Source organism: Sebastes umbrosus, chromosome 17 (assembly GCF_015220745.1).
Source record: "Sebastes umbrosus isolate fSebUmb1 chromosome 17, fSebUmb1.pri, whole genome shotgun sequence".
NCBI lineage: Eukaryota > Metazoa > Chordata > Actinopteri > Perciformes > Sebastidae > Sebastes > Sebastes umbrosus.
This window is the reverse complement of record NC_051285.1, coordinates 4,456,489-4,479,486: the sequence shown is the minus strand read 5'-3', so window position 1 is coordinate 4,479,486 and position 22,998 is coordinate 4,456,489. Positions and strand designations below refer to the sequence as shown.

The window sequence follows — 22,998 nt, the reverse complement described above, 5'->3', positions numbered from 1 at the left end:
GTCACCGAGAGCTGCGCTCCTTGACTTTGTTTGCCGCTCGGCGGACAGCTCTGTAACATCAATAACGCTTAAATTTAAGAATAAGTATAAGATTCCACTTTGCTAGGCGTAATATATATTTTAAAGTAATTCAGACTTTGATTCTCACAAACCGTTGTTTGAGGTTGGCACGGGTTACCATGGTTACATGTTTCCAACCAACAAGGAGGCTCTCAGGAAGTGACGACGTAAAGTACTGCTCAGTGCGTCCGAAAAGATACATACTACTGTTTATTCACCCAAAAGTATGTTGAACGATTGTACACATACTGGGTATGTAGTGCATAGTATGCAATTCACTGCAACAGGAAATAAACTGGAACACATTTGGATTGTTTACCTCTACAACTGTAAAATGGTCTATAGATAGCAAGTTAGATAACATTATTAGGTAAAAGCTAACTTACATAGCAAAGCTTTACTTCTGACTTAACAACTAAATATCTAGTACAGCACAGACAACGTTTATGGTCAATACAACAGTTTAACAATAGTATAGGGATCCAGTAAGTGAGCTAATGAATACCCAGTGCCTGTTTAGGGCCAATTAAAACCGACGTCAAGGGCACTGAGCTCATCAGCCAATGGGGACGCACCCCTGACAAAAACCCGCCCACGCTAGAAAAGGATCGCCCGCCCCCGACTCTACAGGTACACAAATCACTTTTGCTTCATATTTCACTGAGATATGTGGTGCGAAAGTGAGAGTGCACAGAACAGCATTTGAGACTCGTAGCGGCAGATTCAAGCAGTTATTGATTTGTGTTTGTACTAGAAAAATATCCAAGAAAGAAAACATTATTTGTGAAGAAATGTTGTAGGTGTGATTGTGTTTTGTACAATTTTCACTGCTGTTTTTGGGAGATAAAAAAGTCTACAAAGTTGTAACTCCCAAAGCATTTTTCTCTGACTTCAAATTTACTGATATGTGTGACGATAAATTCTTCTGTCACAGGTGCTCAGGTGTTTTGCTCCAATAATACCTTCATATAATTCCACTCTTCTCTTCCTACCCTTATCTGCAGCAGGTCAACTGTGGTTGGCGCACAATCTGTGGTCTGCCAACCATGAAAAGCCTCTTCTTCATTCTCTTTACTGTCGATTTACCAGCTCGTTTTTCTTACTCATCTCTCTCCTTCTTCACACGTTCCACAGTCAACAGTTACCGTCCTACCAACCTTCATCTCTGTTGTTTTGTTACACAATATGCATCCTGTTTGTATTTTGGAGACAGAACCACCTCCCATATCTTTATATCAGCAGTTTCTGAAAGTGCTGATATACGTTCTACCAGCTCTCAGTGGGTGGGTGGTTTGGTTTGCATCCACTGCTAACCTTCTCTACAGCAAAACAAGTCAAAGGATGTCCCAGTCTTTTGTTACACTGTTCTCTTTCCTTGGCCTCCTTTTCCTTTTTACCTGATTCATTTCTGTTTGAAATGCTTTAGTTCCTTGACCTGAGCAGCACACAAAAAGCGCTTGAGACAGATTGGTTGATTTATGAATGCACAGTGGCCATGTCCTCCATGCTAATTACAGCGTTTTCTGATGTTAAACATAAAAAACATCAGGGCCGTATTGTATTCTTTTTAAGGACTAAGAGATAAGCACCTGCTGCAGGGTCCAAGGGTCCAATCCTCAACTTCCACACCCACAACAGCAAGTTATTACTGTTCCTCCATTCAACAATCAATCATAGTCATTAGATCATTCACATCACACTAAAATAGCCCTGAGGGCTGTTCAAAGCACACTGTGCAGGAGAGGTTAACAGCTGCAACAAAGGAAAGCACAGAAGCACCGCTGTCGTTATTCATTTTTTCCTAGATATTATTAACACTGAATTTGTTCTTTTAATTTGGAAAACAACCATTTTGAGAATAAGTTATTAACTGGGAGGTGATGTTATGTCAAGAAGAACTCTAGTGGGTGATAATGAAATAGCAAACAAACCAATAATGAACAAAAATTAATTATTCAGAAGAAGCAATTAATTCACTAATTAATTATTTTCCCAATGTGATCTCTACACAACTTACATCAATTTAATACAGCTCATGAGTATAAATTTACTATGATTTAAACTGATCTTAAAGGTGCAGCGTGAAGGATTTGGCGCCATCTAGTGGTGAGGTTACAGATTGCAACAAACTGAAACCTCTCCCTTGTGTCAAGCGCGTAGGAGAGCTACGGTGGCCGACGCAAAAATGCAATATACGCCTTTCTTTATTTACGCGTATCATTTGTACGCCGTGTATTCTGTACTGAGTATAAATGCTACGGTAAGAGTTAATGACGTAGTATAAAAAGCAAGAAAGACCACTTATGGTGGACAAACAACAGACTTTTAACCAGGAGACCCGTGTTCGAGACCGTTGTTGACCGGTGGTGTGTTTTGTAAGTTATGTTAGTGATGTTTGTCGTTTTTTTGTTGACGTTTGTGACCTGTTTTCCGTAGTTGTTTCCGTACAAGAAAGTCGGTCTCACCGCTCTGTATATTTCCTTGTTCACGATTACATGGATTACACGCAAACTTATTTTGTAGGACATATACGAATTACAGTGCATTACTTTTCATAGGTATAGCTATGATTGGTGTGTGAGAACAGTCTGATCTGGTATGGCTCACTGTGATTATAAATGTACTATGATTTAAACTTCCTGATTGTACATCACACAACGTTGCCGCTACACACCATCCCATTAAGCATCTCAACAAGCTGCCATAATGATAAAGTTGGTCTGTTTGCTCTGATAAGACCAACTGTTTTCACTTCATCAATCATGTATAATGGGCTGTAACCATTGTTTAACTGTGTCACTTCTCCTGATGGGGGGAGCTGGAATGTCCACCTTTTTGTTTTGATATCATTTACAATCCAATTAGTCTCCACGACTGAAGTGATGGATTAAACCTCATCTATCCAGGCGACCACAGGTGACCGACCTGCGGGACTCCTTCAGATTTGAAAATCGATAAATGGTGCGTGATGATGAAAGTTTTCAGGGTTATTCTGACTCTTTTTCTCCTTTCACTGTGCAGTCTGACAATTGAGCAGGCTGAGTTGATCTGAGATGGACTCCAATTTTTTTTGAAGTGAATTGTCACTATTTATATCATTGAACAATGTCAGTGGTACTCGGTAGACTAATTGGAAGCACTCAGTGGGATTCCCAGGGTGTGAAAAACTTTCTGAGTTGATCAAACCTGACTGGGCTTAGTCTTTTCCTCTTTCTATTTCAAAAACAAATGTGGCCAAATCTTCTTTTTACAGCGACAAGGAAGACTACTGATGTCCTTGAAATTCCCTGCCAACTAAAAATATTGGAGACGATGATACCAGTCTCCTTTTCATTGTTCTGTCTAGTATTAACATGAGTCCTGTGCTTTGAGACGGCAGCTAAAAAGCATTAACATCATACAGTACCATAACCAGTGATCTAACTGCGACGTAGTGCAGAGGTGGCAGGCTGCTATACAGAAAAAAGCACCAATAGTTCCTGCCATCTTGCTTCAGGATGTGAATTTTACAAGGGAGAGTCACGCAGGCAGAAATCTAATTTTGCAACGCAGCTAAACACATCTGGGTACAGGACGCACGCTAATCCCAAATTTCAAGGGGACCAGAGATATGAAGTGAACCGTATGCTACAACAGATGTGAACACACAAAGTCAGAGCTGCAGCTCAAGGATATTTAATGGAGCTTTAGGTGAAGAACAGTTGGAATTATGCAAATAGATGACGGTGAATGGGCTACTGACCGACAGAAAATTCATTTGAACGCCACTAATTTCTTTAACGCATTAATGCAACTTGCGATTTTTAAGGTTGTAGCTGCCTTAAAGCTAGAGTGAAGATACTGGCATCATCTGAAACTAGAAAACCTAAAGAATCCATTGGTTTCAATCATGTCATACAAGCTTTTCATGATGGAGGCTAAATAACACTCCAAACGTAAGCTAAATTTTGGCAAGGAAAAAGTGTCATAGCCATTTTCAAAGGGGTCCCTTAACCTCTGACCTCCAGATACGTGAATGTAAATGGGTTCTATGGGTACCCACAAGTCTCCCCTTTACAGACATGACCACTTTATGATAATCACATGCAGTTTGGGGCAAGTCATAGTCAAGTCAGCACGCTGACAGCTGTTGGGCTGCAGTTTGTCATGTTATGATTTGAGCATATTTTCTCCTCACGGTTCTTGAAGAGTCTCAGAGCTGCAATGATTACCTTCGCCCACCATGAACACAGCAACGTGCCGTCCTCATTCAGCAACTGCTGCACGTCTACTTGTAAACGCCACCTGCATCCAGTCTTCTATATGATTTACCATGCGCGGTAAAATTTAATGAGTAAATATCATGTGGGTTTTGGACTTTTTTACCTCAAACAGATGAGTGAAAGAAGACCACAAGAGAGGACATAGCCAGAGGTACTCAACGCCTCTTGCTTGATTAATTTCCCTTTGTTCCCATAATCTGTTTACTACCCGCACTAATTGCACCTTTCACAAGGCAAGGAGAAGAGCCCCAGTTAAAAGACTAATAAGTGCACCAAGATTGGTTGACTTTCTTAACAATCAGCAAGTCATTGCAGAGAGTGTAGATGTTGATTAGATTTACTTGTAATGACTATCTGTCTGTATTATGTCTGATACATGATATCTACTTATAAACAAGTGCAGGCTGATATTTAAGGCAAAAATATAAATGGCCAATTTTCTTTAAAACAAGACATTTTAGTTCGGGTGTTTTGGTTCATTCAACAAAGGATAAGGACCTAAGGACCTGAGTTAGTCAGATAACTTTAAATAATATATATGATTCTGAGTTTAATAACAATCATATCCATATGAGTATATCCTGCCACTCACCATAGCCAGAGGGATGATGGCTTGGATATCTCGCTGCACCACCGTCAACTCCGTCACCACCTTCTCTGAGTCGGGCGGCGGGTTCTGCCCCTTGTAGTCGATGTTCCAGTTGATCCTTCTGGTCACCGAGAGGCTGGTGAAGTTCTCCATCTCGAAGTCCAACTGCATCACCTCCACATTGCCCAATACGTCCCTGACACACCATAAAAACACACACAAAACAGCATTAAAACTAGAATTACCGCCTTGTGGTTGTATGCCTCCGCCAACCAGTCAGTTTACATCAATGTCTGTCAGAAATGTCATCACTTCATCATTTTATCCTGTTAGACATTTGTGTGATATTGTCCTAATTCAACCCGATACCACACCAAAGTGTGTAATAGACCCGCCTGGACAGAATGTCAGTGTCACGTTTTGCCACACAGAGATGTGAATATTAGACGCCTGTATTAACCTGCAGTACCAGCAAAAGGCAACAAAGCCACTCACTTAGGTTTAGGCAACAAAACCAATTAGTTAGATTAAGGGAAAACGTCATGGTTGGGCTTAAAATAAGTATGTAAACTAAGTAAAGCATGTACGGAAACAACGTAACGTCAGTATGGAAAATATGTGACAAACATCACTATAAAACAAGTGACAAACATCACCAACGTAACTCGGTCTCAAACACGGGTCTCCCGCCTGAAAGTCCTGTGTTTGTTGGACCCATACCCCTCCTCACCTGCCCAACATAAGTTGTCTTTATATAATTCGGAACTACCTCTGAAGTTAGACTTCCGTGACTACACAACACGTGACATACATCACGTGACAACCGTCATTGGCGTCTTGGCGAAACAAAACGTGACACTGACATGATTTTTTGTTGTGGACAGGCGGGTGTAATGCACACATTGCCGTGAGACTGGGCTACATAATTAGCATTTCATTCTTGAGTTATGGGCAAGTTTTTTGAGAGGTCCCAGTGACCTTTGTCTAAGTGAATGTTTGTGCCAAATGTAATGAAATTCCCTGCAGATATCGCGTCCACGAGAATGGGAAGTCACAGTGACCTTTGACCACAAAAATGGAATCAGTTCATCCTTGAGTCCAGGTAGATGTTTGTGCCAAATTTGAAGAAATTCCCTCCAGGCATTCCTGACATATCACGTTCATGGGAATGGGTCGGACGTTCGGATAGACAACCCGAAAACAACTGTCTCCGGCGCGGAGGCATTATGTTTTTTTTAAAGCCCACATGTCAGTTACAGCAACATATTCATGAAAAACACAAAATAATAAGAAGTTCTGGTCATGGAATTGTTGACTGGATAGTTTTTAATTATTAAACCATTTTGTGAGCTGTCGACACACTGCTCTGCAGTTATTTTTAAAGTTTTCCTTAAGTTACCCTCGAGTTGAAGAAAGAGATAATGTATTCATGAAGGCTTCAACATGTGAAGTGCTGCAGCCAAAAGCTTCAGAGACGAGCAGATACTTGTCGGATGATTTGTTCTTTATTCACTGTTCTATTCTACATCTGCATATCTGAAGGCATGTCTTTTTATGGAACATGAAATAATAACACAAAGGCATAATGTAATATGCATAACGCAGTTGATCACCTACAGAAGATAACGTCATAGCTTGTACTGAAATGATAGAAAGAGCTGAATGTACTGCGTTTAGATTGAACACAGTGTTCTGGTTGGATCAATGAATCAATGTCCGAGGGACTGTCCAGCGAAGATTTCAGAATAAAAGCCAGTATAGCTTCCAGTGGAGTGTAATCAATGTTATGCATTCAGCAAAGCTCACGTACCTTGTCAGTCACATTCAATGATGAAGTGAACGTCACAACATTTCATTGTCCTTCAGTGTGATCGGTAGATCTCAGTCTGACAGACACAAGGCACTTAACATAGCTATAGGATCTTAAAGGTCAACTTGAAGCTTCACGACTGGACGACTGACTTCCCTTTTGAAATGTTACCATATTCTTTACTCACATAAATGTCATATTACTTGATGTGGAAAAATAAGCAGCACCGTAGTGATGTTCAGGTTTTGAGCTGTAAAGAGACATTCCACCATTACTATTAGTGGTTTTGGTTAATGTGTTTTTGTTGTCCATGCAGCCATTATGATAAGTGCTTTTGGTTCACACCTTTCTTGATTAAATGAAGTCAAGGTGAAGAAGCTGAAACTCTGCTAAAGCATATTACAATATGAATCATTCTCTCATGCTGCAATTTAATCATGTAGCGCCTTAATCCCTTTATAAACTGTTTTTTGTCTGGTCACAAACGCTGAATACAAATTCTTCTGTAACAATAAAAAGGATTTTTAGGGCACTTGAGCCTTACTTGAATCTAACTAATGATGTATCAATGCACCAAGCTAATATATCTACTCATCTCATTTTGCACAGCTGAGAACAACGCTACATCAATCTCGCACTGCCCACCAGTCTGAACCTCCCTGCTTTTCACTACCCTTAGTGGTTGCTATTTAATTTTTAAGCATTGGACTCAACTATCTTAAACAGCCTCAAAGCAAAGGTAGTCCACCAAAGAGCAACTGTTAAACATGATTTTCTCAACCCCTCAAAAATATCTCTGTGTGCAATGAAATAACAAATGTGTATTATTGAAAATGTAATTCCAACTCATAATCATAGCTGCGGTGATCGGGCCCTTGCACATTCACGTACATCAGGGGGTACTGGCGGCACGCCGGTCGTCGCGGCCAGACACAATGAAACAGGAACTCTGCTGAGTGCAATGATACCTCCCATGAGAATCTACAACAAACGGCTCATGAGTTATGAAAGAAGGCAGGCATCAAGTTTAGGGGTGGGACTTTGAGTTGGTTTTGGCATGTAAATGACCTCAAGCCTGGACCCTTATCATGGCTGAGAAATTTGGAGCAGATTTGACAAAGTATGCAGAGGTTACATCAACATCCTGTTTTATGGCACAATACGCATTTTTGCCGCCATGCCACATCACCAATGTTGCATGAAAACACAAACGTTTGATAAATTTTCATCACAACAGTCTTAAGATGATACAGACCAAATTTGAAGTCGATCAGATGAATTCTCTAGAAGGAGTTTATTAAAGTACAGGGCTTGTAAATCGCTAAAAATGGGCGAAAATGGCACATTCAATTAAAAATGGCTGACTTCCTGTTGGGTTTTGGGTATACCTCCAAGAGGCTTTTTTGTGCGTCTCCACATGTTATATAAGCCTACCAAATTTCATACATGTAGGTGAAACCTGAATGAGGGGCTCAACGTTGTCGGTGCTCGGGCCCTAATGATGAGTAAATTCTTTGAACTCGATGTATCTACAAATTGAGCATTAAAGTTCGGTCTTTCTCTTAGAAATAGTAGTTTGACACCCAAACACAGGACTTAGTTCCAGGAGACCGCTGTTCATGTCCCGTGTGAAACCAAAAGTAAATGTTGACTTTACGCTTGTTACGTAACGTTATGTAAGAAAGTCCATTAAGGGCAGTTTTATTTTACTTACGCTGGTTACATTACGTTGTTGAGTTATTATTTTAACACACACTTTTATGTTTTTTTCTACTTAACCAAGTAGTTTAATTATCTAAACCTTACCAATCGTCTCACAACGTTAACCACGTGGCATTGTGTGTTCCTGCAAGTGTGATACAAGGCTGATATGAAACGTTTTTGGTTCAGAAACATCGACATTCGACACATCCGTGGTGTGCGTAGACCCAGTCTCCTACAAATGTTCTTTGTAGGAGACTGGGTTGTTTAGCAACAGCTTCATGTCAGACATCTCTTCTGAATCATTTATTTGTGCATTACTGACAAAATCTAATCTGACATTAGCCTTATTTATTTTCCTATACGTTAATCCACTTATGCACGCGGCTGTTGTTAAGAGAGACGCTAAAACTGATGAGAAGTGACAGTTTTCTAATGGTATTCCTGCGTACTTAGATGGAGTTATCATATGCAATGAATTAATCAGTGATTGTCTCTGAATGAAAACAGTGTGCAAGTCCTGTCAATAAACAATCAACTGCTCTCTAATCGTGCTAGCTTTCTTCTTCTTCTTCTATCTTAAGGCCTTGTGCAAGGGGATTGCAAATTTGGTTCTGCCTTTCACTTTCAAATAACCGTAATTGCAGTGGCTGCAGATTCGCTTCTGACCAATCAATAGCTTTTTGGTAGGTAACCTGATTGCTCTGGTGGCCGTGCACATGACACATTTGAGCATTCTCTCTTTTGCTTCTCTCTGCGGCACAAAGATACCAAAGACTTCAGCTGGCATCTCTGTTTTACGACTCCAACATGCCGGTGATGTAGAAGCGATAACAGCTCGCATGTTATGAAAATCCTGCTTGTAATCCTCAAGTTCAACAAGCCTAACGTGAAACTGTTTCACTGGTGGAGAAGGGGCAAATTAAATCTCTCTCCGCCCGTGACGAGAAGCATCCCGCCCAAAGCTCACCTTTAGCTGAGAGTGAAGCGCTCGCCGTCTGTCCTTCACAAAAGCAAAGCACCCATCCCACCATTCAGCCTGAGAGCCTTTTAATGAAAGCCGGATCAAACTATCTGTACGAGCCTCCACCCACAAACGGCTCCTCTCAGGAACATCGTGATGAGATCTCAGCCTATTTGTCTCGACATCACTCACTGAAAACAAACACCCCCGTCTGTCTGTGACACACTAAAGCTGTCATCAATATGGCCCACTGGAGTGAGTACATGTACAGACGCTCAATAGTGTCGACTGCCACCGCGCCGGAGGGAAGGAAAAATGATGTTCACAATGCACTGATCTGGGTTAAGGGGCATGCTTTTTGTCTTTATCAGACAGAAGAGTAAATTGTAAAAAATGTATGGGAAACAAATGGAAGTGAAAGCACTCGCAGAGGGCCAGCCCTACACATGCAGAAGTCTGTCAGTGTCTGAGTGAGTGATGAAGTGACACGATTGGTCAGCCGAGTGTTGGAGTTTCCTCATTGGTCGCTGCTCTTTCAAAATGAAAATGCGGGTGGGAACACTCCTTTGTTTTTATTTTCAGGGGGGCGTGTCAACAGCAAAGAACGTATGTCGCCAAGAACTGAAAGTCAGTTGTTCAAACTAAATCATTTCTATTCTACTGTCATATTCTACCAAAATGGCCTGTGTTGAACAATACCAGAGTTTTTTCTCTTTTGGTACATGTCCACAAGGCCGTTTGTTATCGCGAGGGATTGCCTTGCTTCCGAGCATTGTATGCTTGATGGGCTGTCACTAGACAGGCACCTGATTGGACGAACGCTTTCCCTCTTGGCCTGCTGCTCCCAGCTTTCAAACCAGAACCAACATGGCTGCTAGTTTGGAAACTTTCTTCTCTTATATCACAAAAATAGTTCATCGAAATGTGTTTCTGAAAACATTTTATGGGAGAAATAAGCCATGCAGTTGCTGAATCTGTCTGTATTTTGGATCGACAACCTTAAATTAAAAGTTTCTTGGGAGTTTTGAAAAGGCGGCAAGTCGCGACGGACGCCCCTGATTTGCATAAAGTAGCCTAGACTTCAACTTTATGCAAATGAGGAGCTCCCAACACGACGCCCGTCTCTTAAATTGCGCCGCCACGCTACCAGAATGCATTGCATGGCTGCTTTTATAGACAATGGAGAGGGTCAGTAGACTTTTTAGGAATTTTTAGTAAATATCACATCACTGTCCGTCTGCACACGCCCTTATCAGAATCCTTATTGATTCCTCTTTTAGCTTTCTATCTCTTTACGTTGCCTAACAACAGCATCCAAACCCATGACAGCTTTTACTTTAATTGGTGAGCGTTTTTCCTCGCCACAGCTCCAGCAGCTGCAGTGTTACAGTACATCTTATTACATTTCCTCAGGGCATGTCAATGGGATTATAGGGTGACCTTTTCATCATAATACTAAATTATGTATGTGTTAGCTAATTAATGTCACTTGAGTCCAGTTCCTAAGGTTCCAGAGGAAAAAAAGGAATTATGGCTCCACAAGGAAATGTTTATGTGAGCCTTCCTGTACTCTGTTCTCCATTATCTTCCATTATTAAAATGAAGAGTTTGAATATTTCATGTAACTATTCCCTTCAGATTTGATAGCAACTGAGATTTATGTCGATATTGATGTTAGACAAATAAAATCAACATGAAGGCATTTTTTAAAACGTAGTGGTGGGTGATTTCGTAGCAGAGGAGGAGAGGATGGAGGTAAACATGGCTCAAGAAAGTCCGCTCTTGTTTCCATTAGGTTAATGATGCTCTGTCTGTCTGTATGGCACAAAGTATATATTTTAAAAGCTGTAGCTTGGGGCTTTTTCTAGAGCTCAGGGGGGATTTCATTCTTTGATCAGAGGTCTGTTTGAACTGATTAACAGGGAGAGTTCATCGGATCAAAGCACTGCGAGGCAGAGTTACAACAGAGATGGTGAACAGAGGGCTCAGACTGGTCCGTGCTTAAGCTGGAGATAGACTCGCTTTTTAACCATGCGTTTGCATCATTTTCTGAGGATGTACACATGCAACACTCCAAATGGACACAGGATGCATGAGGCATTGTCACACACATGCAAACCATAGACTGTATTTAGCATTTATAGCATCAAATAACTAATGAAAACCAAACTTGTCAGAAAAATGAACACTTGATCAAACATCAGCATGATAAGAACTACCTAAAATGACAGAAACCATCTTTGGGAGAAATTGATTTGACGCGTACTTTAACTTTTTGGTTTGGCCCGTGTCCCACCCACTAACATGGAAGAGGCAGGCTTTATGATATATACTGCAGCCAGCCACCAGAGGGCGATAAAGATGTTTTGGCTTCACTTTTTGGAAGCCCTCATGTCGTCCGTCTTTATATACAGTCTATGATGTGAATGTGTCTCTGGCCATAAGTCTGTCATATAAAGTCTAGAGCACTTAAAAGCACTTAAAGCAAAGTATAGGGATGTTTTATTGAAATAAAGTATGAATTTAAAGGAATAGTTTCTTTCTTAGATCAATATCGATTATGTGTGTTATGTACCAAGCTGAAGTCAGTTAGTCTAGCTTAGCATAAAGACTGGAGGCAAAGGGAAGCAGCTAGACTTTTTTGTCCGTTTTCCTACGAATGTCCAGCAACGCGTGTCAATTTCCGCTCGTTAAATGCATACACAATTCTTCACAAGAAACAACTTCCTTAGATTTAAGCAACAAAATTACTTGCTTAGGTTTAGGAAAAGATTGTGGTTTGGGTTAAAATAACACTGGAGGTAACGTTACTTAAAGGTCCCATATCATACTCATTTTCAGGTTCATGCTTGTATTTTGGGTTTCTATAAGAACATGTTTACATGCTTTAATGTTCAAACATCACATTATTTTCCTCATCATGTCTGTCTGCATCTACCTGTATTCACGTTCTGTCTGAAACGCTCTGTTTTAGCGCATTTCAACAGAGTGGCAACGAAATTGCGTTGCTAGGAAACAGCTTGGGTCCATGTTTACTTCCTGTCAGTTGATGTCATTCACATACACTGCAACAGAAAATAAACTGGAACACATTTAGAATGTGAAATTGCCTAAATTGTAATTGTAGATTTGTGACATCACAAATGTACAGAAATCCTGACGGCTTGTTTCAAACGCACAGTTTCTGAATACGGGCTGTGTGTATTTCTCTGTGGATTCAGTGTTTTTTGATACTTTCACAGTATTTATATATCACTTAAACCTGCTTTATGAAAGATCTCATTTTTTAATATGGGACCTTTAAATTAATCAACATTGATTTGATTTTGGTTTCATGGGACACACGGGACACAAATGCCGGTCTCCTGAGCAAAAGTCTGGTATGTTTTGACCCACCCTTCCACCCCGACTTCCTCCCTTTTTAGTTACAGTGCATTACTTTTCGTAGGTATAGCTATGAACAGTGTATGACACCAGCCTGGGGTAATTTGATGCCCTAGGAATGAAAACAGGATGTTAATACAGAACGGCGAGGCGCATTGAACAGGCTGTGTGAAAGGGACTTATGTCCCTCCTGCAGAAGTTTTTGTTAGGAGTCAATATTGGCACTAAAAAATGTGCTCTGAGTCCTCCCTTGTTAAACACTGAATCATTCAGAGCAAAAAAAAATGACTCATCGTATTTCTGTTGTCCTGACTGCCACAGTGGTAATGCCACTGCCACAGCTCTTTCAGGAACATTATTCATTTGAAAGCCATTGACCGCGATCAATAATGCATTGGTTCATGTGGCGTTATCAACGAGCCGCTGCTGGAATGGGCCTGTTCCAGATGGAGGGTTACAGAAGAATAAATACGCTGAATAATTCCAGTGCTGACTGAAGACTGATCTGATTAAGAGACAGCAGATAAGAGGAGAATAATAAAGAGAGGAGAGTGATGAAGAGATCAACAATACGCCCCGAAGGGAAAACATTGTCACCTCATTTCCTCAGTTTCAGGTAATTTTGAGTAAACAAAAGCAGCTGTTCAAACAGATCTGGTACTCAGATGTGTTCACAAATGAGATGCTGCTCTGAGCATATTTGTCTTTTTTTTGGGGGGGGGAGACGGGAGTATGAAGCGGCTTTAAATAGTGAGCAGTTACTTAGTTTGCTGTTTAAATCTTGCACAAAAAGACATATGAATGAGAACAATTATTGAACTTAGAAAACATATTAGAGCTCTGCTTATTGCTGAATTGAGTCGGATAATTAGGGGAAGAATTGTCTCGAGAATTTGTGTATTTTTGGGGCTCATTACTGTAAAGTCTTAGGCTGCTGCACATCTTGCAGAATAAACTCATCCACTCAAACAAGAAAGAAAATAGAAGGTGCTGAAAGTGGGATAACATAAACTGAACCATTAAATGAGTTACAGGTCGGTGTTTGTCAGGTTAATTGTGAAGAAATGATTTTTGTGGCTCCCTTATATCCTGTCGTGTTTTTTTTATGCTTAAATCAGTAGGAAATACATCGCTCAATCAATTTGATGGGAATGAAGCATCAAAAGGTGAATTCTTCCGTGACTATGACTTTAGATGCCGATTGTTTGTCTGCTTGGCCTTGGGTGGTCACACAATTGGCTGAGTTCTTGACAAAATGCAGCATGACACGTTGTTTCTCTATCCATGCTTGACCCCCTACTGGACATTTCACACATGGTGACAGGGTGGCAAAGATTACATGACAAGGGTCACTAAATATAGCAAGAAATGCTGCCACGAAGGCGCTAAGAAGCAAACAAGAGAGGAAGGGTGGATTTCTTTTTCAGGTGAGGCCACTCTGCCTTCTGCCTCTCTGTCCTTTCTCTCGGGGAGTCCATGGGGATGCCAATATTTAGACCAGCAGTCGCTAATGTCTCCGAGGCTCGGTGATAACCAGCCTCACTCCCAGTGCCTCAGCTCCTAATGAATTGAACGCATCACATATTGTGATTTATGGTTGTAAATTTTTAGTTGCTTTCTCTCAGTGGAGCCAGCTCACAGGCCAAACTGGAGCCATATAAAAACCATGAGCAAAATGAGATTGATGTTCACTGTGTTAATGTGCAAGCAGCTGTTTAAAGGATCAGTTCACTCTAATTCCATAAAACAAAAAGAGAAACTTATTTTCTCACCTACCCATAGTGGCATCCATGCAGATAGTTTGAGATTTCTTCCACCACTTCTGTACAATTGAGGCGAATTGAATTCTAGGTGTTGCTTGAAACATTTATCAAAAATTAAACAGCAATTCAAGAAACGGTGTCCTGGTTATTCTGGATAACCCATAAACTTTACTGTTGATAGTTTTCATTGGAACACTGGAACATTGGAGCATCATGCTTCAATTTCAGCTCTTTACATACATGCAGTCTTTTCAAAATAAAATTCCGTCCTCACAGGGAACTACTTGGTAAGGTTTAGGCAACAAAACTTTTGGGTTAAAGAAGTGATGTAACTTCAGTACGGACGTTAAGTGACAAATAAATCAACGTTGACTGCTAGTTTCATACAGCGGTCTCCTGGATGAAAGCCTTGTGTTTGTTGGACCCATCCAACTACCCTCACGCCCATCTAAGTGTGTCTTTTCACTCTTTAAACTACCTCTCCACAGTCACTCCCAGCGCTCTTTCACTGAGCGTTTACTGTTACCACGGATGGGTTTACATTGTAGTAAATGGAAAACCCGGTGAGATCATACAGGCGGTATAGAGTGTCCTGTGCGATGATATCACGTGCCCACGGCCGTAACAAAGCCTCTGTATTTGACGCCGTGGGAATGGGAACGGGTTGGGATTACATATGAATCGATTTTGTGGGATATGTATGAATTACAGTGCATTGATTTTCATTGGTAAAGCTACAAACAGTGTATGAGTCCAACCTGCTGAATAAGTATTATTGTGTTTATTGTTATCTGTGTGTCGTTAGTCTTTTGGAGAACCAAAACTAAGGGGGTGGTAAATGGACTGAATTTATATAACACGTTTCTAGTCTTAGTGACCACTCAAAGCACTTTACAACACAATTCAACATTCACCCATTCACACAGACATTCATACACTGGTGGGTGGCAGAAGCTGCCATACAATGTGCTACATATTCCTCAGGAGTGATAAACATTCACACTCACAATTTGGGGTTTAGTATCATGCCCAAGGATAGTGGGACATTATCAGACTGCAAGGGCCAGGGATCGAACCACCAACCTTTTGATTAGTGGACGACTGCTTTACCCCTACCTAGGTATGCAATAGTACTCTCACCATTTGAAATGGTCTTGAACCGCCACTGACTTTCTACCAAAGAAATAGCACCTAAGGAAACTGTGGAAACAGACTATGGAATAAAATGTTGCTGTTGAATTTCTTTTTAAATATAATCTTTCACTACTGTGAGCATCAAACATTTCCATCCCGTCTCCAATTGACCTCCATTGTATCTGAGTGGAGGCAGATCTGCCAAAATCTGTACTAATGAAACCAAAACTATCTCCCTGGCTACATACCACTTCCTTTGTCATGTAAATTGACCCTTTAAGCTGCCTCCAAATGTCGGGCTGTATTCCTAAAGGCAGGCGAGCAGATGCATCAATAGGCTATACACCATTTAGACTACATTAAGCTTGCAAATCACTTAGCAACTCTAGTTTCAGTATTACCATAAAGTTGCATTTACTGTAGAATCTGCCCAGACAGAGTCCATTACGGCCCCGTCAGACACTGCAGGACTGTGATTAGGTGTTTTTACTCCTTTGAGGAACTTGGCATAATTACTGCTCTCAGACAAGATCTCATCTCGGAGGTATTTTAAAGCCCGCAGTCAGAACCGTCTACCTCATCACTCCACGTAGACCGAATTAACAGCAGATGTAGTGAGACTAAGCAGATAACATCTCCGTTCATTTAACTTTGTGCTATAAAGCAGGGGGTGCTTTTAGTCACTGCTGTGGGCCAAAGCTGTATTTTATCTTCCGGAGCTCCTGGGGCCTTTACAGAGAACGCTGTATGCTTTTAAAAGCTACCTTTAATCAGAGGGCGAACTATGACTGTTACACGCAAGGAAGCCTTTCTGGAGACCTTTTGTCCATTGTTAAGGAAGACAAATATCGCTGTCTGCGTGGCAGGAGCGAGGGCAGGAATCACCAGCTGCAGCAGCAGCAGTTGGTCAGAGAGCCACGGTGTGTTTAGGCCCGGGGCTGTTGACTTACCCCTGTTTGACTGCTTTGTTCTTGTTCACGTCGATGGTGGTGATGGAGTGCTTGGCGCCAGACTGAACCTCCCAGTCCACCTTCCACTGGGCGTTCTTCGACTTGGTCTCGAGCAGGTTCACCCCTTTCTTTGCTTTGACCCTGCAGGAAATGGCGGGGGGGGGGGGAAGAATGGGACGAGTCAATTTTATTAGAGCGGGTTGATTTATGTGCAAGGTCGGAGGTGAGCGCCCTCTGTGTGCAGCAGTCCTCCTCCTCGCATTGCGTCATGGCAAAAGCAATTGCACAGATGAATCAATAACAGAGATGAATGAAGATGACAGAGCAATGATACATGAGACCAGAAGGCTAGGACTGCTTCAGGTCACAGGGTCCACTAATAATCCCTGTAAAATCAAATCTACCATGCTTTATACTGCACCCACTGGGCATTTATACACTAGCCACTGACACCTGAAAGCTTCCAAATTCATTCACATGAAAACATTTAGACACACTAACTAATGAGGCATTTCATATAAATAACAGATTAAATGATGGTGGATTTCCCAAAGACATCAGGATACATTATTGATTGTGAGGTGAAATCCTCCTCCTACAACCCTCAGCTCCTCAGGGAGGCAGGTCAGGGTGAGCTACAGAACCCGGGACGCTTCAGCAGGGAGGATGTTTGAACGTGGAAACCACTCATACTCCATGCAGCCCCTTAATATTTCAGGTTCTCATTTTAAATAGACCGGGGACTGAAATACATTGCGTGGAAAATGTATACCTCCTACTTCTCTTACACCATATAGAGAATAAATAATACCAGTGAACCTAATATACATACTGTATGTGTAATTCGCCAAACATTCTCGCTCACAGACCTAAATAAACAGACATGTATACACAAATGCATCGATCATAATCTTAACTTTACGGTGCCTGCGGAGATTCTGCACGTTCACAAACTGAACATGCATGTGTGTATACAGTGTGCATACACTATCTGCATAAATCTGCATATTCCCACCACAAAAATAACTAATGTCCCAAATCCGTCTGTTGATAGAAGAGAAGATAAATACAGCAAATACCAGGCAGCAACCTCCGGTTCTTAACTTAGACGTCCTTAAACTTAAAGAAGTCTGATTGTATAGAAGTCTATGAGAAAATGAGCCTACTTCTCACTTGATTTATTACCTCAGTAAACATTGTAAAAATGAGTTTATGGTCTCAATCGCTAGTTTCAAGTCTTCTTCAATACAGCATGATGTTCATTTAGTAAATTATGGTCCTAGTTAGAGTCAAATAGACCATAAAGCAGGGGATGCTTTAGGGCGTGGCTACCTTGTGATTGACAGGTCGCTACCACGGCGTTGTCCGGTCTGGGAGCTGTCCTCGTTTTCGTCTTACAACTTTTACCCTTTCACAGTGTGTTTTTAGTTCATCAAAGTTAATTATAACATTTTTGGTCGCCTAAAAATGTCTTATTCAGCGTTTGGTTGTACTTAGCTCCATCCTCTCATGTCACTTCTGGTTCCAATAAACCAAGATAGTGACGGCCAGAATGCAGAACTCGAGGCTTCAAAACGGTAGTCTACAAACCGATGGGTGACGTCACGGTGACTATCGACATCTTATATACAGTCTATGGCAAATACTTAGATAAATAGCTTCAAAAGAAGAAAGCTATAAAAGAGTACAAAATGACAAGATATGTTGGCTGCGCCGATATACAGCAAGCACTTTCCCATTTCATTTTTTAAAGAACGGTCAGGCCTTGACTTATCATTTTTCACATCTTAAGATATTTAGCCACAGCATCCTGATAAAACTGGATTCAGACTTGAACTTGTTGAAAAAATGTTGACTGTGAAAGTAAGCAGGCTTTCAGAGGAGAAATGATATATGTGTATATTGACGACAGCGCACCTTAAACCAAGAGGCTGTTCAAATCAGCGATGAATAATTTGAAATTTTCTGTCAGCTGAGCAACAAACCAGCTCTGGCAGCTGTCCTTTGTGACTTTACCTAGACGTGCTATTAAGGTGTCCACTGTCAGAATAATAAACAGCAAAGAGGAAAAACAAAAGCACTCTCTTCTCCCCCGTTATTATTGTGATTCTGGTTATTTGACCACGGAGCAGCCACGCCCGACTCCTGCACCGATGGAGACAACAAGCGGCCCTTCCACAGACATGCAGAGCAAATGGAGATCATCGATCTGATGGTCTCATTTTCATGAAACACAAGACAGAGATGAATTATTAACATATTTGGCTTTTGTTTGTCTGCCTTCAAGACAATTCACTAAAAAACAGACTGAAGTTAAAGGGGGCGTATCATGCTCACTTTTATATTACTTGTATTTTGTGTTTCTACTAGGACATATTCACATTCGTCTGTCTGAATATACCTGTATTCACCCTCTGTCTGAAATGCTCTGTTTTAACGCCTGTCTCTTGAAGACCCCGTCCCGAAAAAGCCAGATTTGCTCTGATTGGTCAACGTTTTCCGGTCTTCCGCATCTGCGCTGCACTGCAGCTGGGAATGTGGAAGTGGCGTTACTTAAGTACGGAAGTTACGCAACAAATAAATCAACATTGACTTCTGGTTTCACACGGGACACAAACAGCGGTCTCCTGGACGACAGACCGGTGTTTTCTTCACTCACCCATCCAAACCTTCACTCCCAACTCGTCCAATACCGCAGATTGGGCAGCTCCCCTCGGTATCAGATGTACCGATGCACGGAGGCGCCCTTTAGCAACAGTATGTCACGAACCGGGCTTTCAACTAACTCCAATGTAAACCCACCAGCGGTGTTATTCGACGGTCGGAGCAAATGACAAAGTATTAATAGCATGAGAGTCCACTCAGGGCGGGCAGGAGGGGTGGTGGAAACCAGTAGACTGGTGTTCGTGTCCCGTGTGAAACTAAAAGTAACGTTGAGTCGTTAGTCAGCGAAGTTAACGTCAACCACAACCATCCACAACTATCACCCTACTAAGTGGTTGAGTTGCCTAAACCTAACTTCCTGTGAAAACGGAAGTTTATTTTGAAAGGACACTATGCATGTAACAAGCATATATTGACACGCCGTCCCTCGTCCGTCCAAAAGTAACGCAAGGGGGATACCCTGTGCGTTATCTCCGATGCCGAGGAGCACGGACCAAGCGGCGGTATTTGACGAGTTGGGAGTGAGAACGTGTTGACCATCCACTCGGATCTCCTCAATACACAGTGTTTGTCGCTCTTTATACTTCCTGGTTCACGATTACGTGGATTAAATATGCATTGCTTTCCGTAGGTATAGCTACTGTATGAACAGTGTATAAGAACAGAGAAAAGAAAATCTCACTTTGTACATTGTGGTCACAAGCACAAGGAAAATAATGTAATTCTGTATTAAACACTCCATGAAAATGACATGGAGAGTATCAGACAGTGTTGTCAAGAAGGTTGTCACATTGGTTTGGAAAATATGAGTGCCAATTGCTGCTTTCCTGCAGGCCAAACTCTGGGGATCTTAATGACTTTTGCCTCGTTTACAGGAAAGCACAGTGTCGTTTTTCTCTTCCTGCCATGACATCACTGCTGCTCTGGACAAACTCACTGAAAGCATTACCCCTAAATCATATTTTTCTCTCAAGTGTCTCATTTACATTCGGATGAAAGTTTGAGCGCCCCCCCCCCGCCGCCCTCCTCCTGCGACATCTTCCAGATCGTTCCATTTATTTCTTTGACAGATAAAAAATCTGAAGTCCCGCTGAGGTGTTTCCATTTGCTACGCCAACCTGCGCTCAGTGCGTCGGCCACTCATCCATGATTTGTGAAAGCAATTGACTTTCAGCTTAAGCCGTCTCTCCTTCTCCAGCCAGAATAGGCACACGGCTCCGACACAATCTGGGTTTTAATGCCAACCATTCTCAGTTTGCTGCTGATAGTATTTAACAAGTGATTAAGGGCAAGCTAATTATAATCATTAACTTATCATTAGCCATCGAGTTCAAATTAATAACCTACTGTACACACAGTGGTTTCAACGAGTCCCGCAAACTTAATGACAAAATTACACAAATGAATGTAATTTAGAGAATTATGATTCATGACTAACTACACTATTGTCGACTAAACCTAGAAATACTCAACTCCATGAAAGCTTTTGTATTTGCTGTCCTAAACGTGCCATGTCTGGTACAAATCCTCCCATCAAAAGTGATGTATTTGACTTCTCCAATTTGTCTGAAGTAAACAGACGAAGCACAGGTTGCAGCTTTCGGAAACATTGTTTCTTGTTATTGCATTGTCTTCTTTCATCAAATCCCCCCACATTAGAGGAAATACGGCAATTATCTGATACAGCTCCGTCAAGGGGAGATGAAACAGAAATATGTAATGTTTAAGAAATCGCCCTGATCAAGCGCGTTGCCTTTGATGTGAGTTGAAAAGGGGGGAAACGTAACACTCGCAGACGACTCTCACTAAATGAGGTGACCCAGTTTGCTTGATCACGGTAGCTTGTGAAAACACTGATCATAAGAGATGATAATTACACATTATTGTAGGGCACGACCGTTTCCAGTGGTCAGGATGCAAACGCCGGTGAGTATTTATATTCATTACCTACACTCACAAGCAGCTTATAAAAGCCACTACATATTCATCATAATCTTTTTTAGAGAGCCCGCATATTGCACAGAACCAATGTTTTTAATCAGACAGTCCCTTTTTCACAGACTCTGGTTAATTTTTGCACCACAAATGAGAGGGGATGAAGCATTACCCACGGGAGCGCCACATGAATCGGGCTCCGGTTGAACAGTGTTAATGCTGATTAATGAAAGAGCATTGCAAATGGAAAAGCTGTACGGCAGTAACCAGCAATAATACACGCCCAAATTCTCAGAAAATCTCTGTGAGCCGTGCTGCTGCTGCTGCTGCAGGAGGAGGAGAGGCAGTGTGAGCCACTTCAGCTAAGACAGAGCTATTACTTACTCATTCCACACAGATGCCTTCTGCCATGGCAACACCTATTAGACTCCGAGTTGGCAGGCGGACTGCTAAACAGGAGAGCTTTTGGTCAACACATTTCAGGCCAGATTTCTGAGCTGCCTGTTTCTGAGCTCCCTGGGGTTATCAAATTTACTCTCGTATTTAGTGGTAAAGTCAGCGCTGTCCCGCAGCTCGAAATGACGACAACACACTGCGATCAGTCAGTGATCGATACCGAAATGACTTCATCAGCTGCTGTGATTTTGTAGTCTACCAGCGATGCCTATTGCAGAGAGTTTGGAAGAAAACTCATCACATGCTGGAGCTGTAAGACCCTTTAAAACATCCATCTGTACAATACTTTTATTTCTAAGTGCTTAGCACAGAATGGTGTTAAAGGTTTGTAACATCTGGCCACATGCTCCAGTGGCAGCGTTTCACCTCCACTACTGGGTCCATACAATTTAAATTTACTATCATTAGTTATAGAAAAAGAAAACCAACTAACAACAGGGAAGAATACGCAAAATTCAAGTATCGTTTTAGCCATCTTTGTGTTTACTGTGCCACTAATAGTCGTGGCTGAAGGGTAACATGCATATTGCGAAACTCCTGCGAGATTTAGGCGCTGACATCAAATAGTTAAGGTTAGGCATTGACCTCAAAAGGTTGAGCTTTTCAGTAGATATCTCTGCAACACAATACATAGATGTCTTTTACATTAACATCAACACCTCTTCACATTCTGTTGATAATGTTATTTGTTTTGTTGATTCTATCCAGATGTTACACGTTGCACCTTTAAAGACATGTACAAATGTACTCAACAAAACTTTAAAGTCCTTCTCTTCAATACATTGTATGCTCTTCCCCTCTTATTACAGCTTCCTCTGTCTCTTCTTTTGCAGCTGCTTGTACTCGAGAGTTTGGATGACTCTCCGCTGGGCACCGAGGCCCATGTCCTCATGACCCATTTATGACATTTGCTGCCAGAAATCACGTCAGCTGCCATGCCACACACTGTAATTTAATGGAACTGTCTTCTGTTAATAAATAAAATATGCAAACTAGGATTAAAATCAAGTCATAGCTCCCCAAGTCTTTAATTTTTCCTTAATGGCCCTTTTAAAGAGTATTTATTGAACAGATTTAAGGAGGACGTCCCCGCAGGCGACATAATGAGACTGACTGTATAAAAATGCATTTTTAAGACATTAATCATTTTAAATCTTGACAATGAAATACAATTTTAATAGTCTAGAGTACATATGTGTACTGTATAGGATTAATCTAAATGTTCATTACAAAAGGGGGTCAGGGTCCAGTAGCTGGATGTGCCAATTCAAGGTGCATGGATGCGGGGATATAGGACAGTGGCGTATCCTGACAATGATGCACGCT

The 22,998-nt window shown here is 41.4% G+C and overlaps 1 protein-coding gene across 4 annotated transcripts in view; it reads right to left on the bottom strand.

The window, feature by feature from the left end:
- Positions 1 to 22,998, bottom strand: part of tmem132e (transmembrane protein 132E) — a 447,998-nt gene that overhangs the window by 55,786 nt on the left and 369,214 nt on the right. For all 4 annotated transcript variants that reach the window (XM_037747985.1, XM_037747987.1, XM_037747988.1 and 1 more), the window contains 2 exons: positions 16,618 to 16,758; positions 4,915 to 5,107 (listed from right to left, as the gene is read on the bottom strand). In XM_037747985.1, coding sequence (XP_037603913.1) covers positions 4,915 to 5,107; positions 16,618 to 16,758 — 334 coding nt within the window. The remainder of the gene's footprint in view (positions 1 to 4,914; positions 5,108 to 16,617; positions 16,759 to 22,998) is intronic.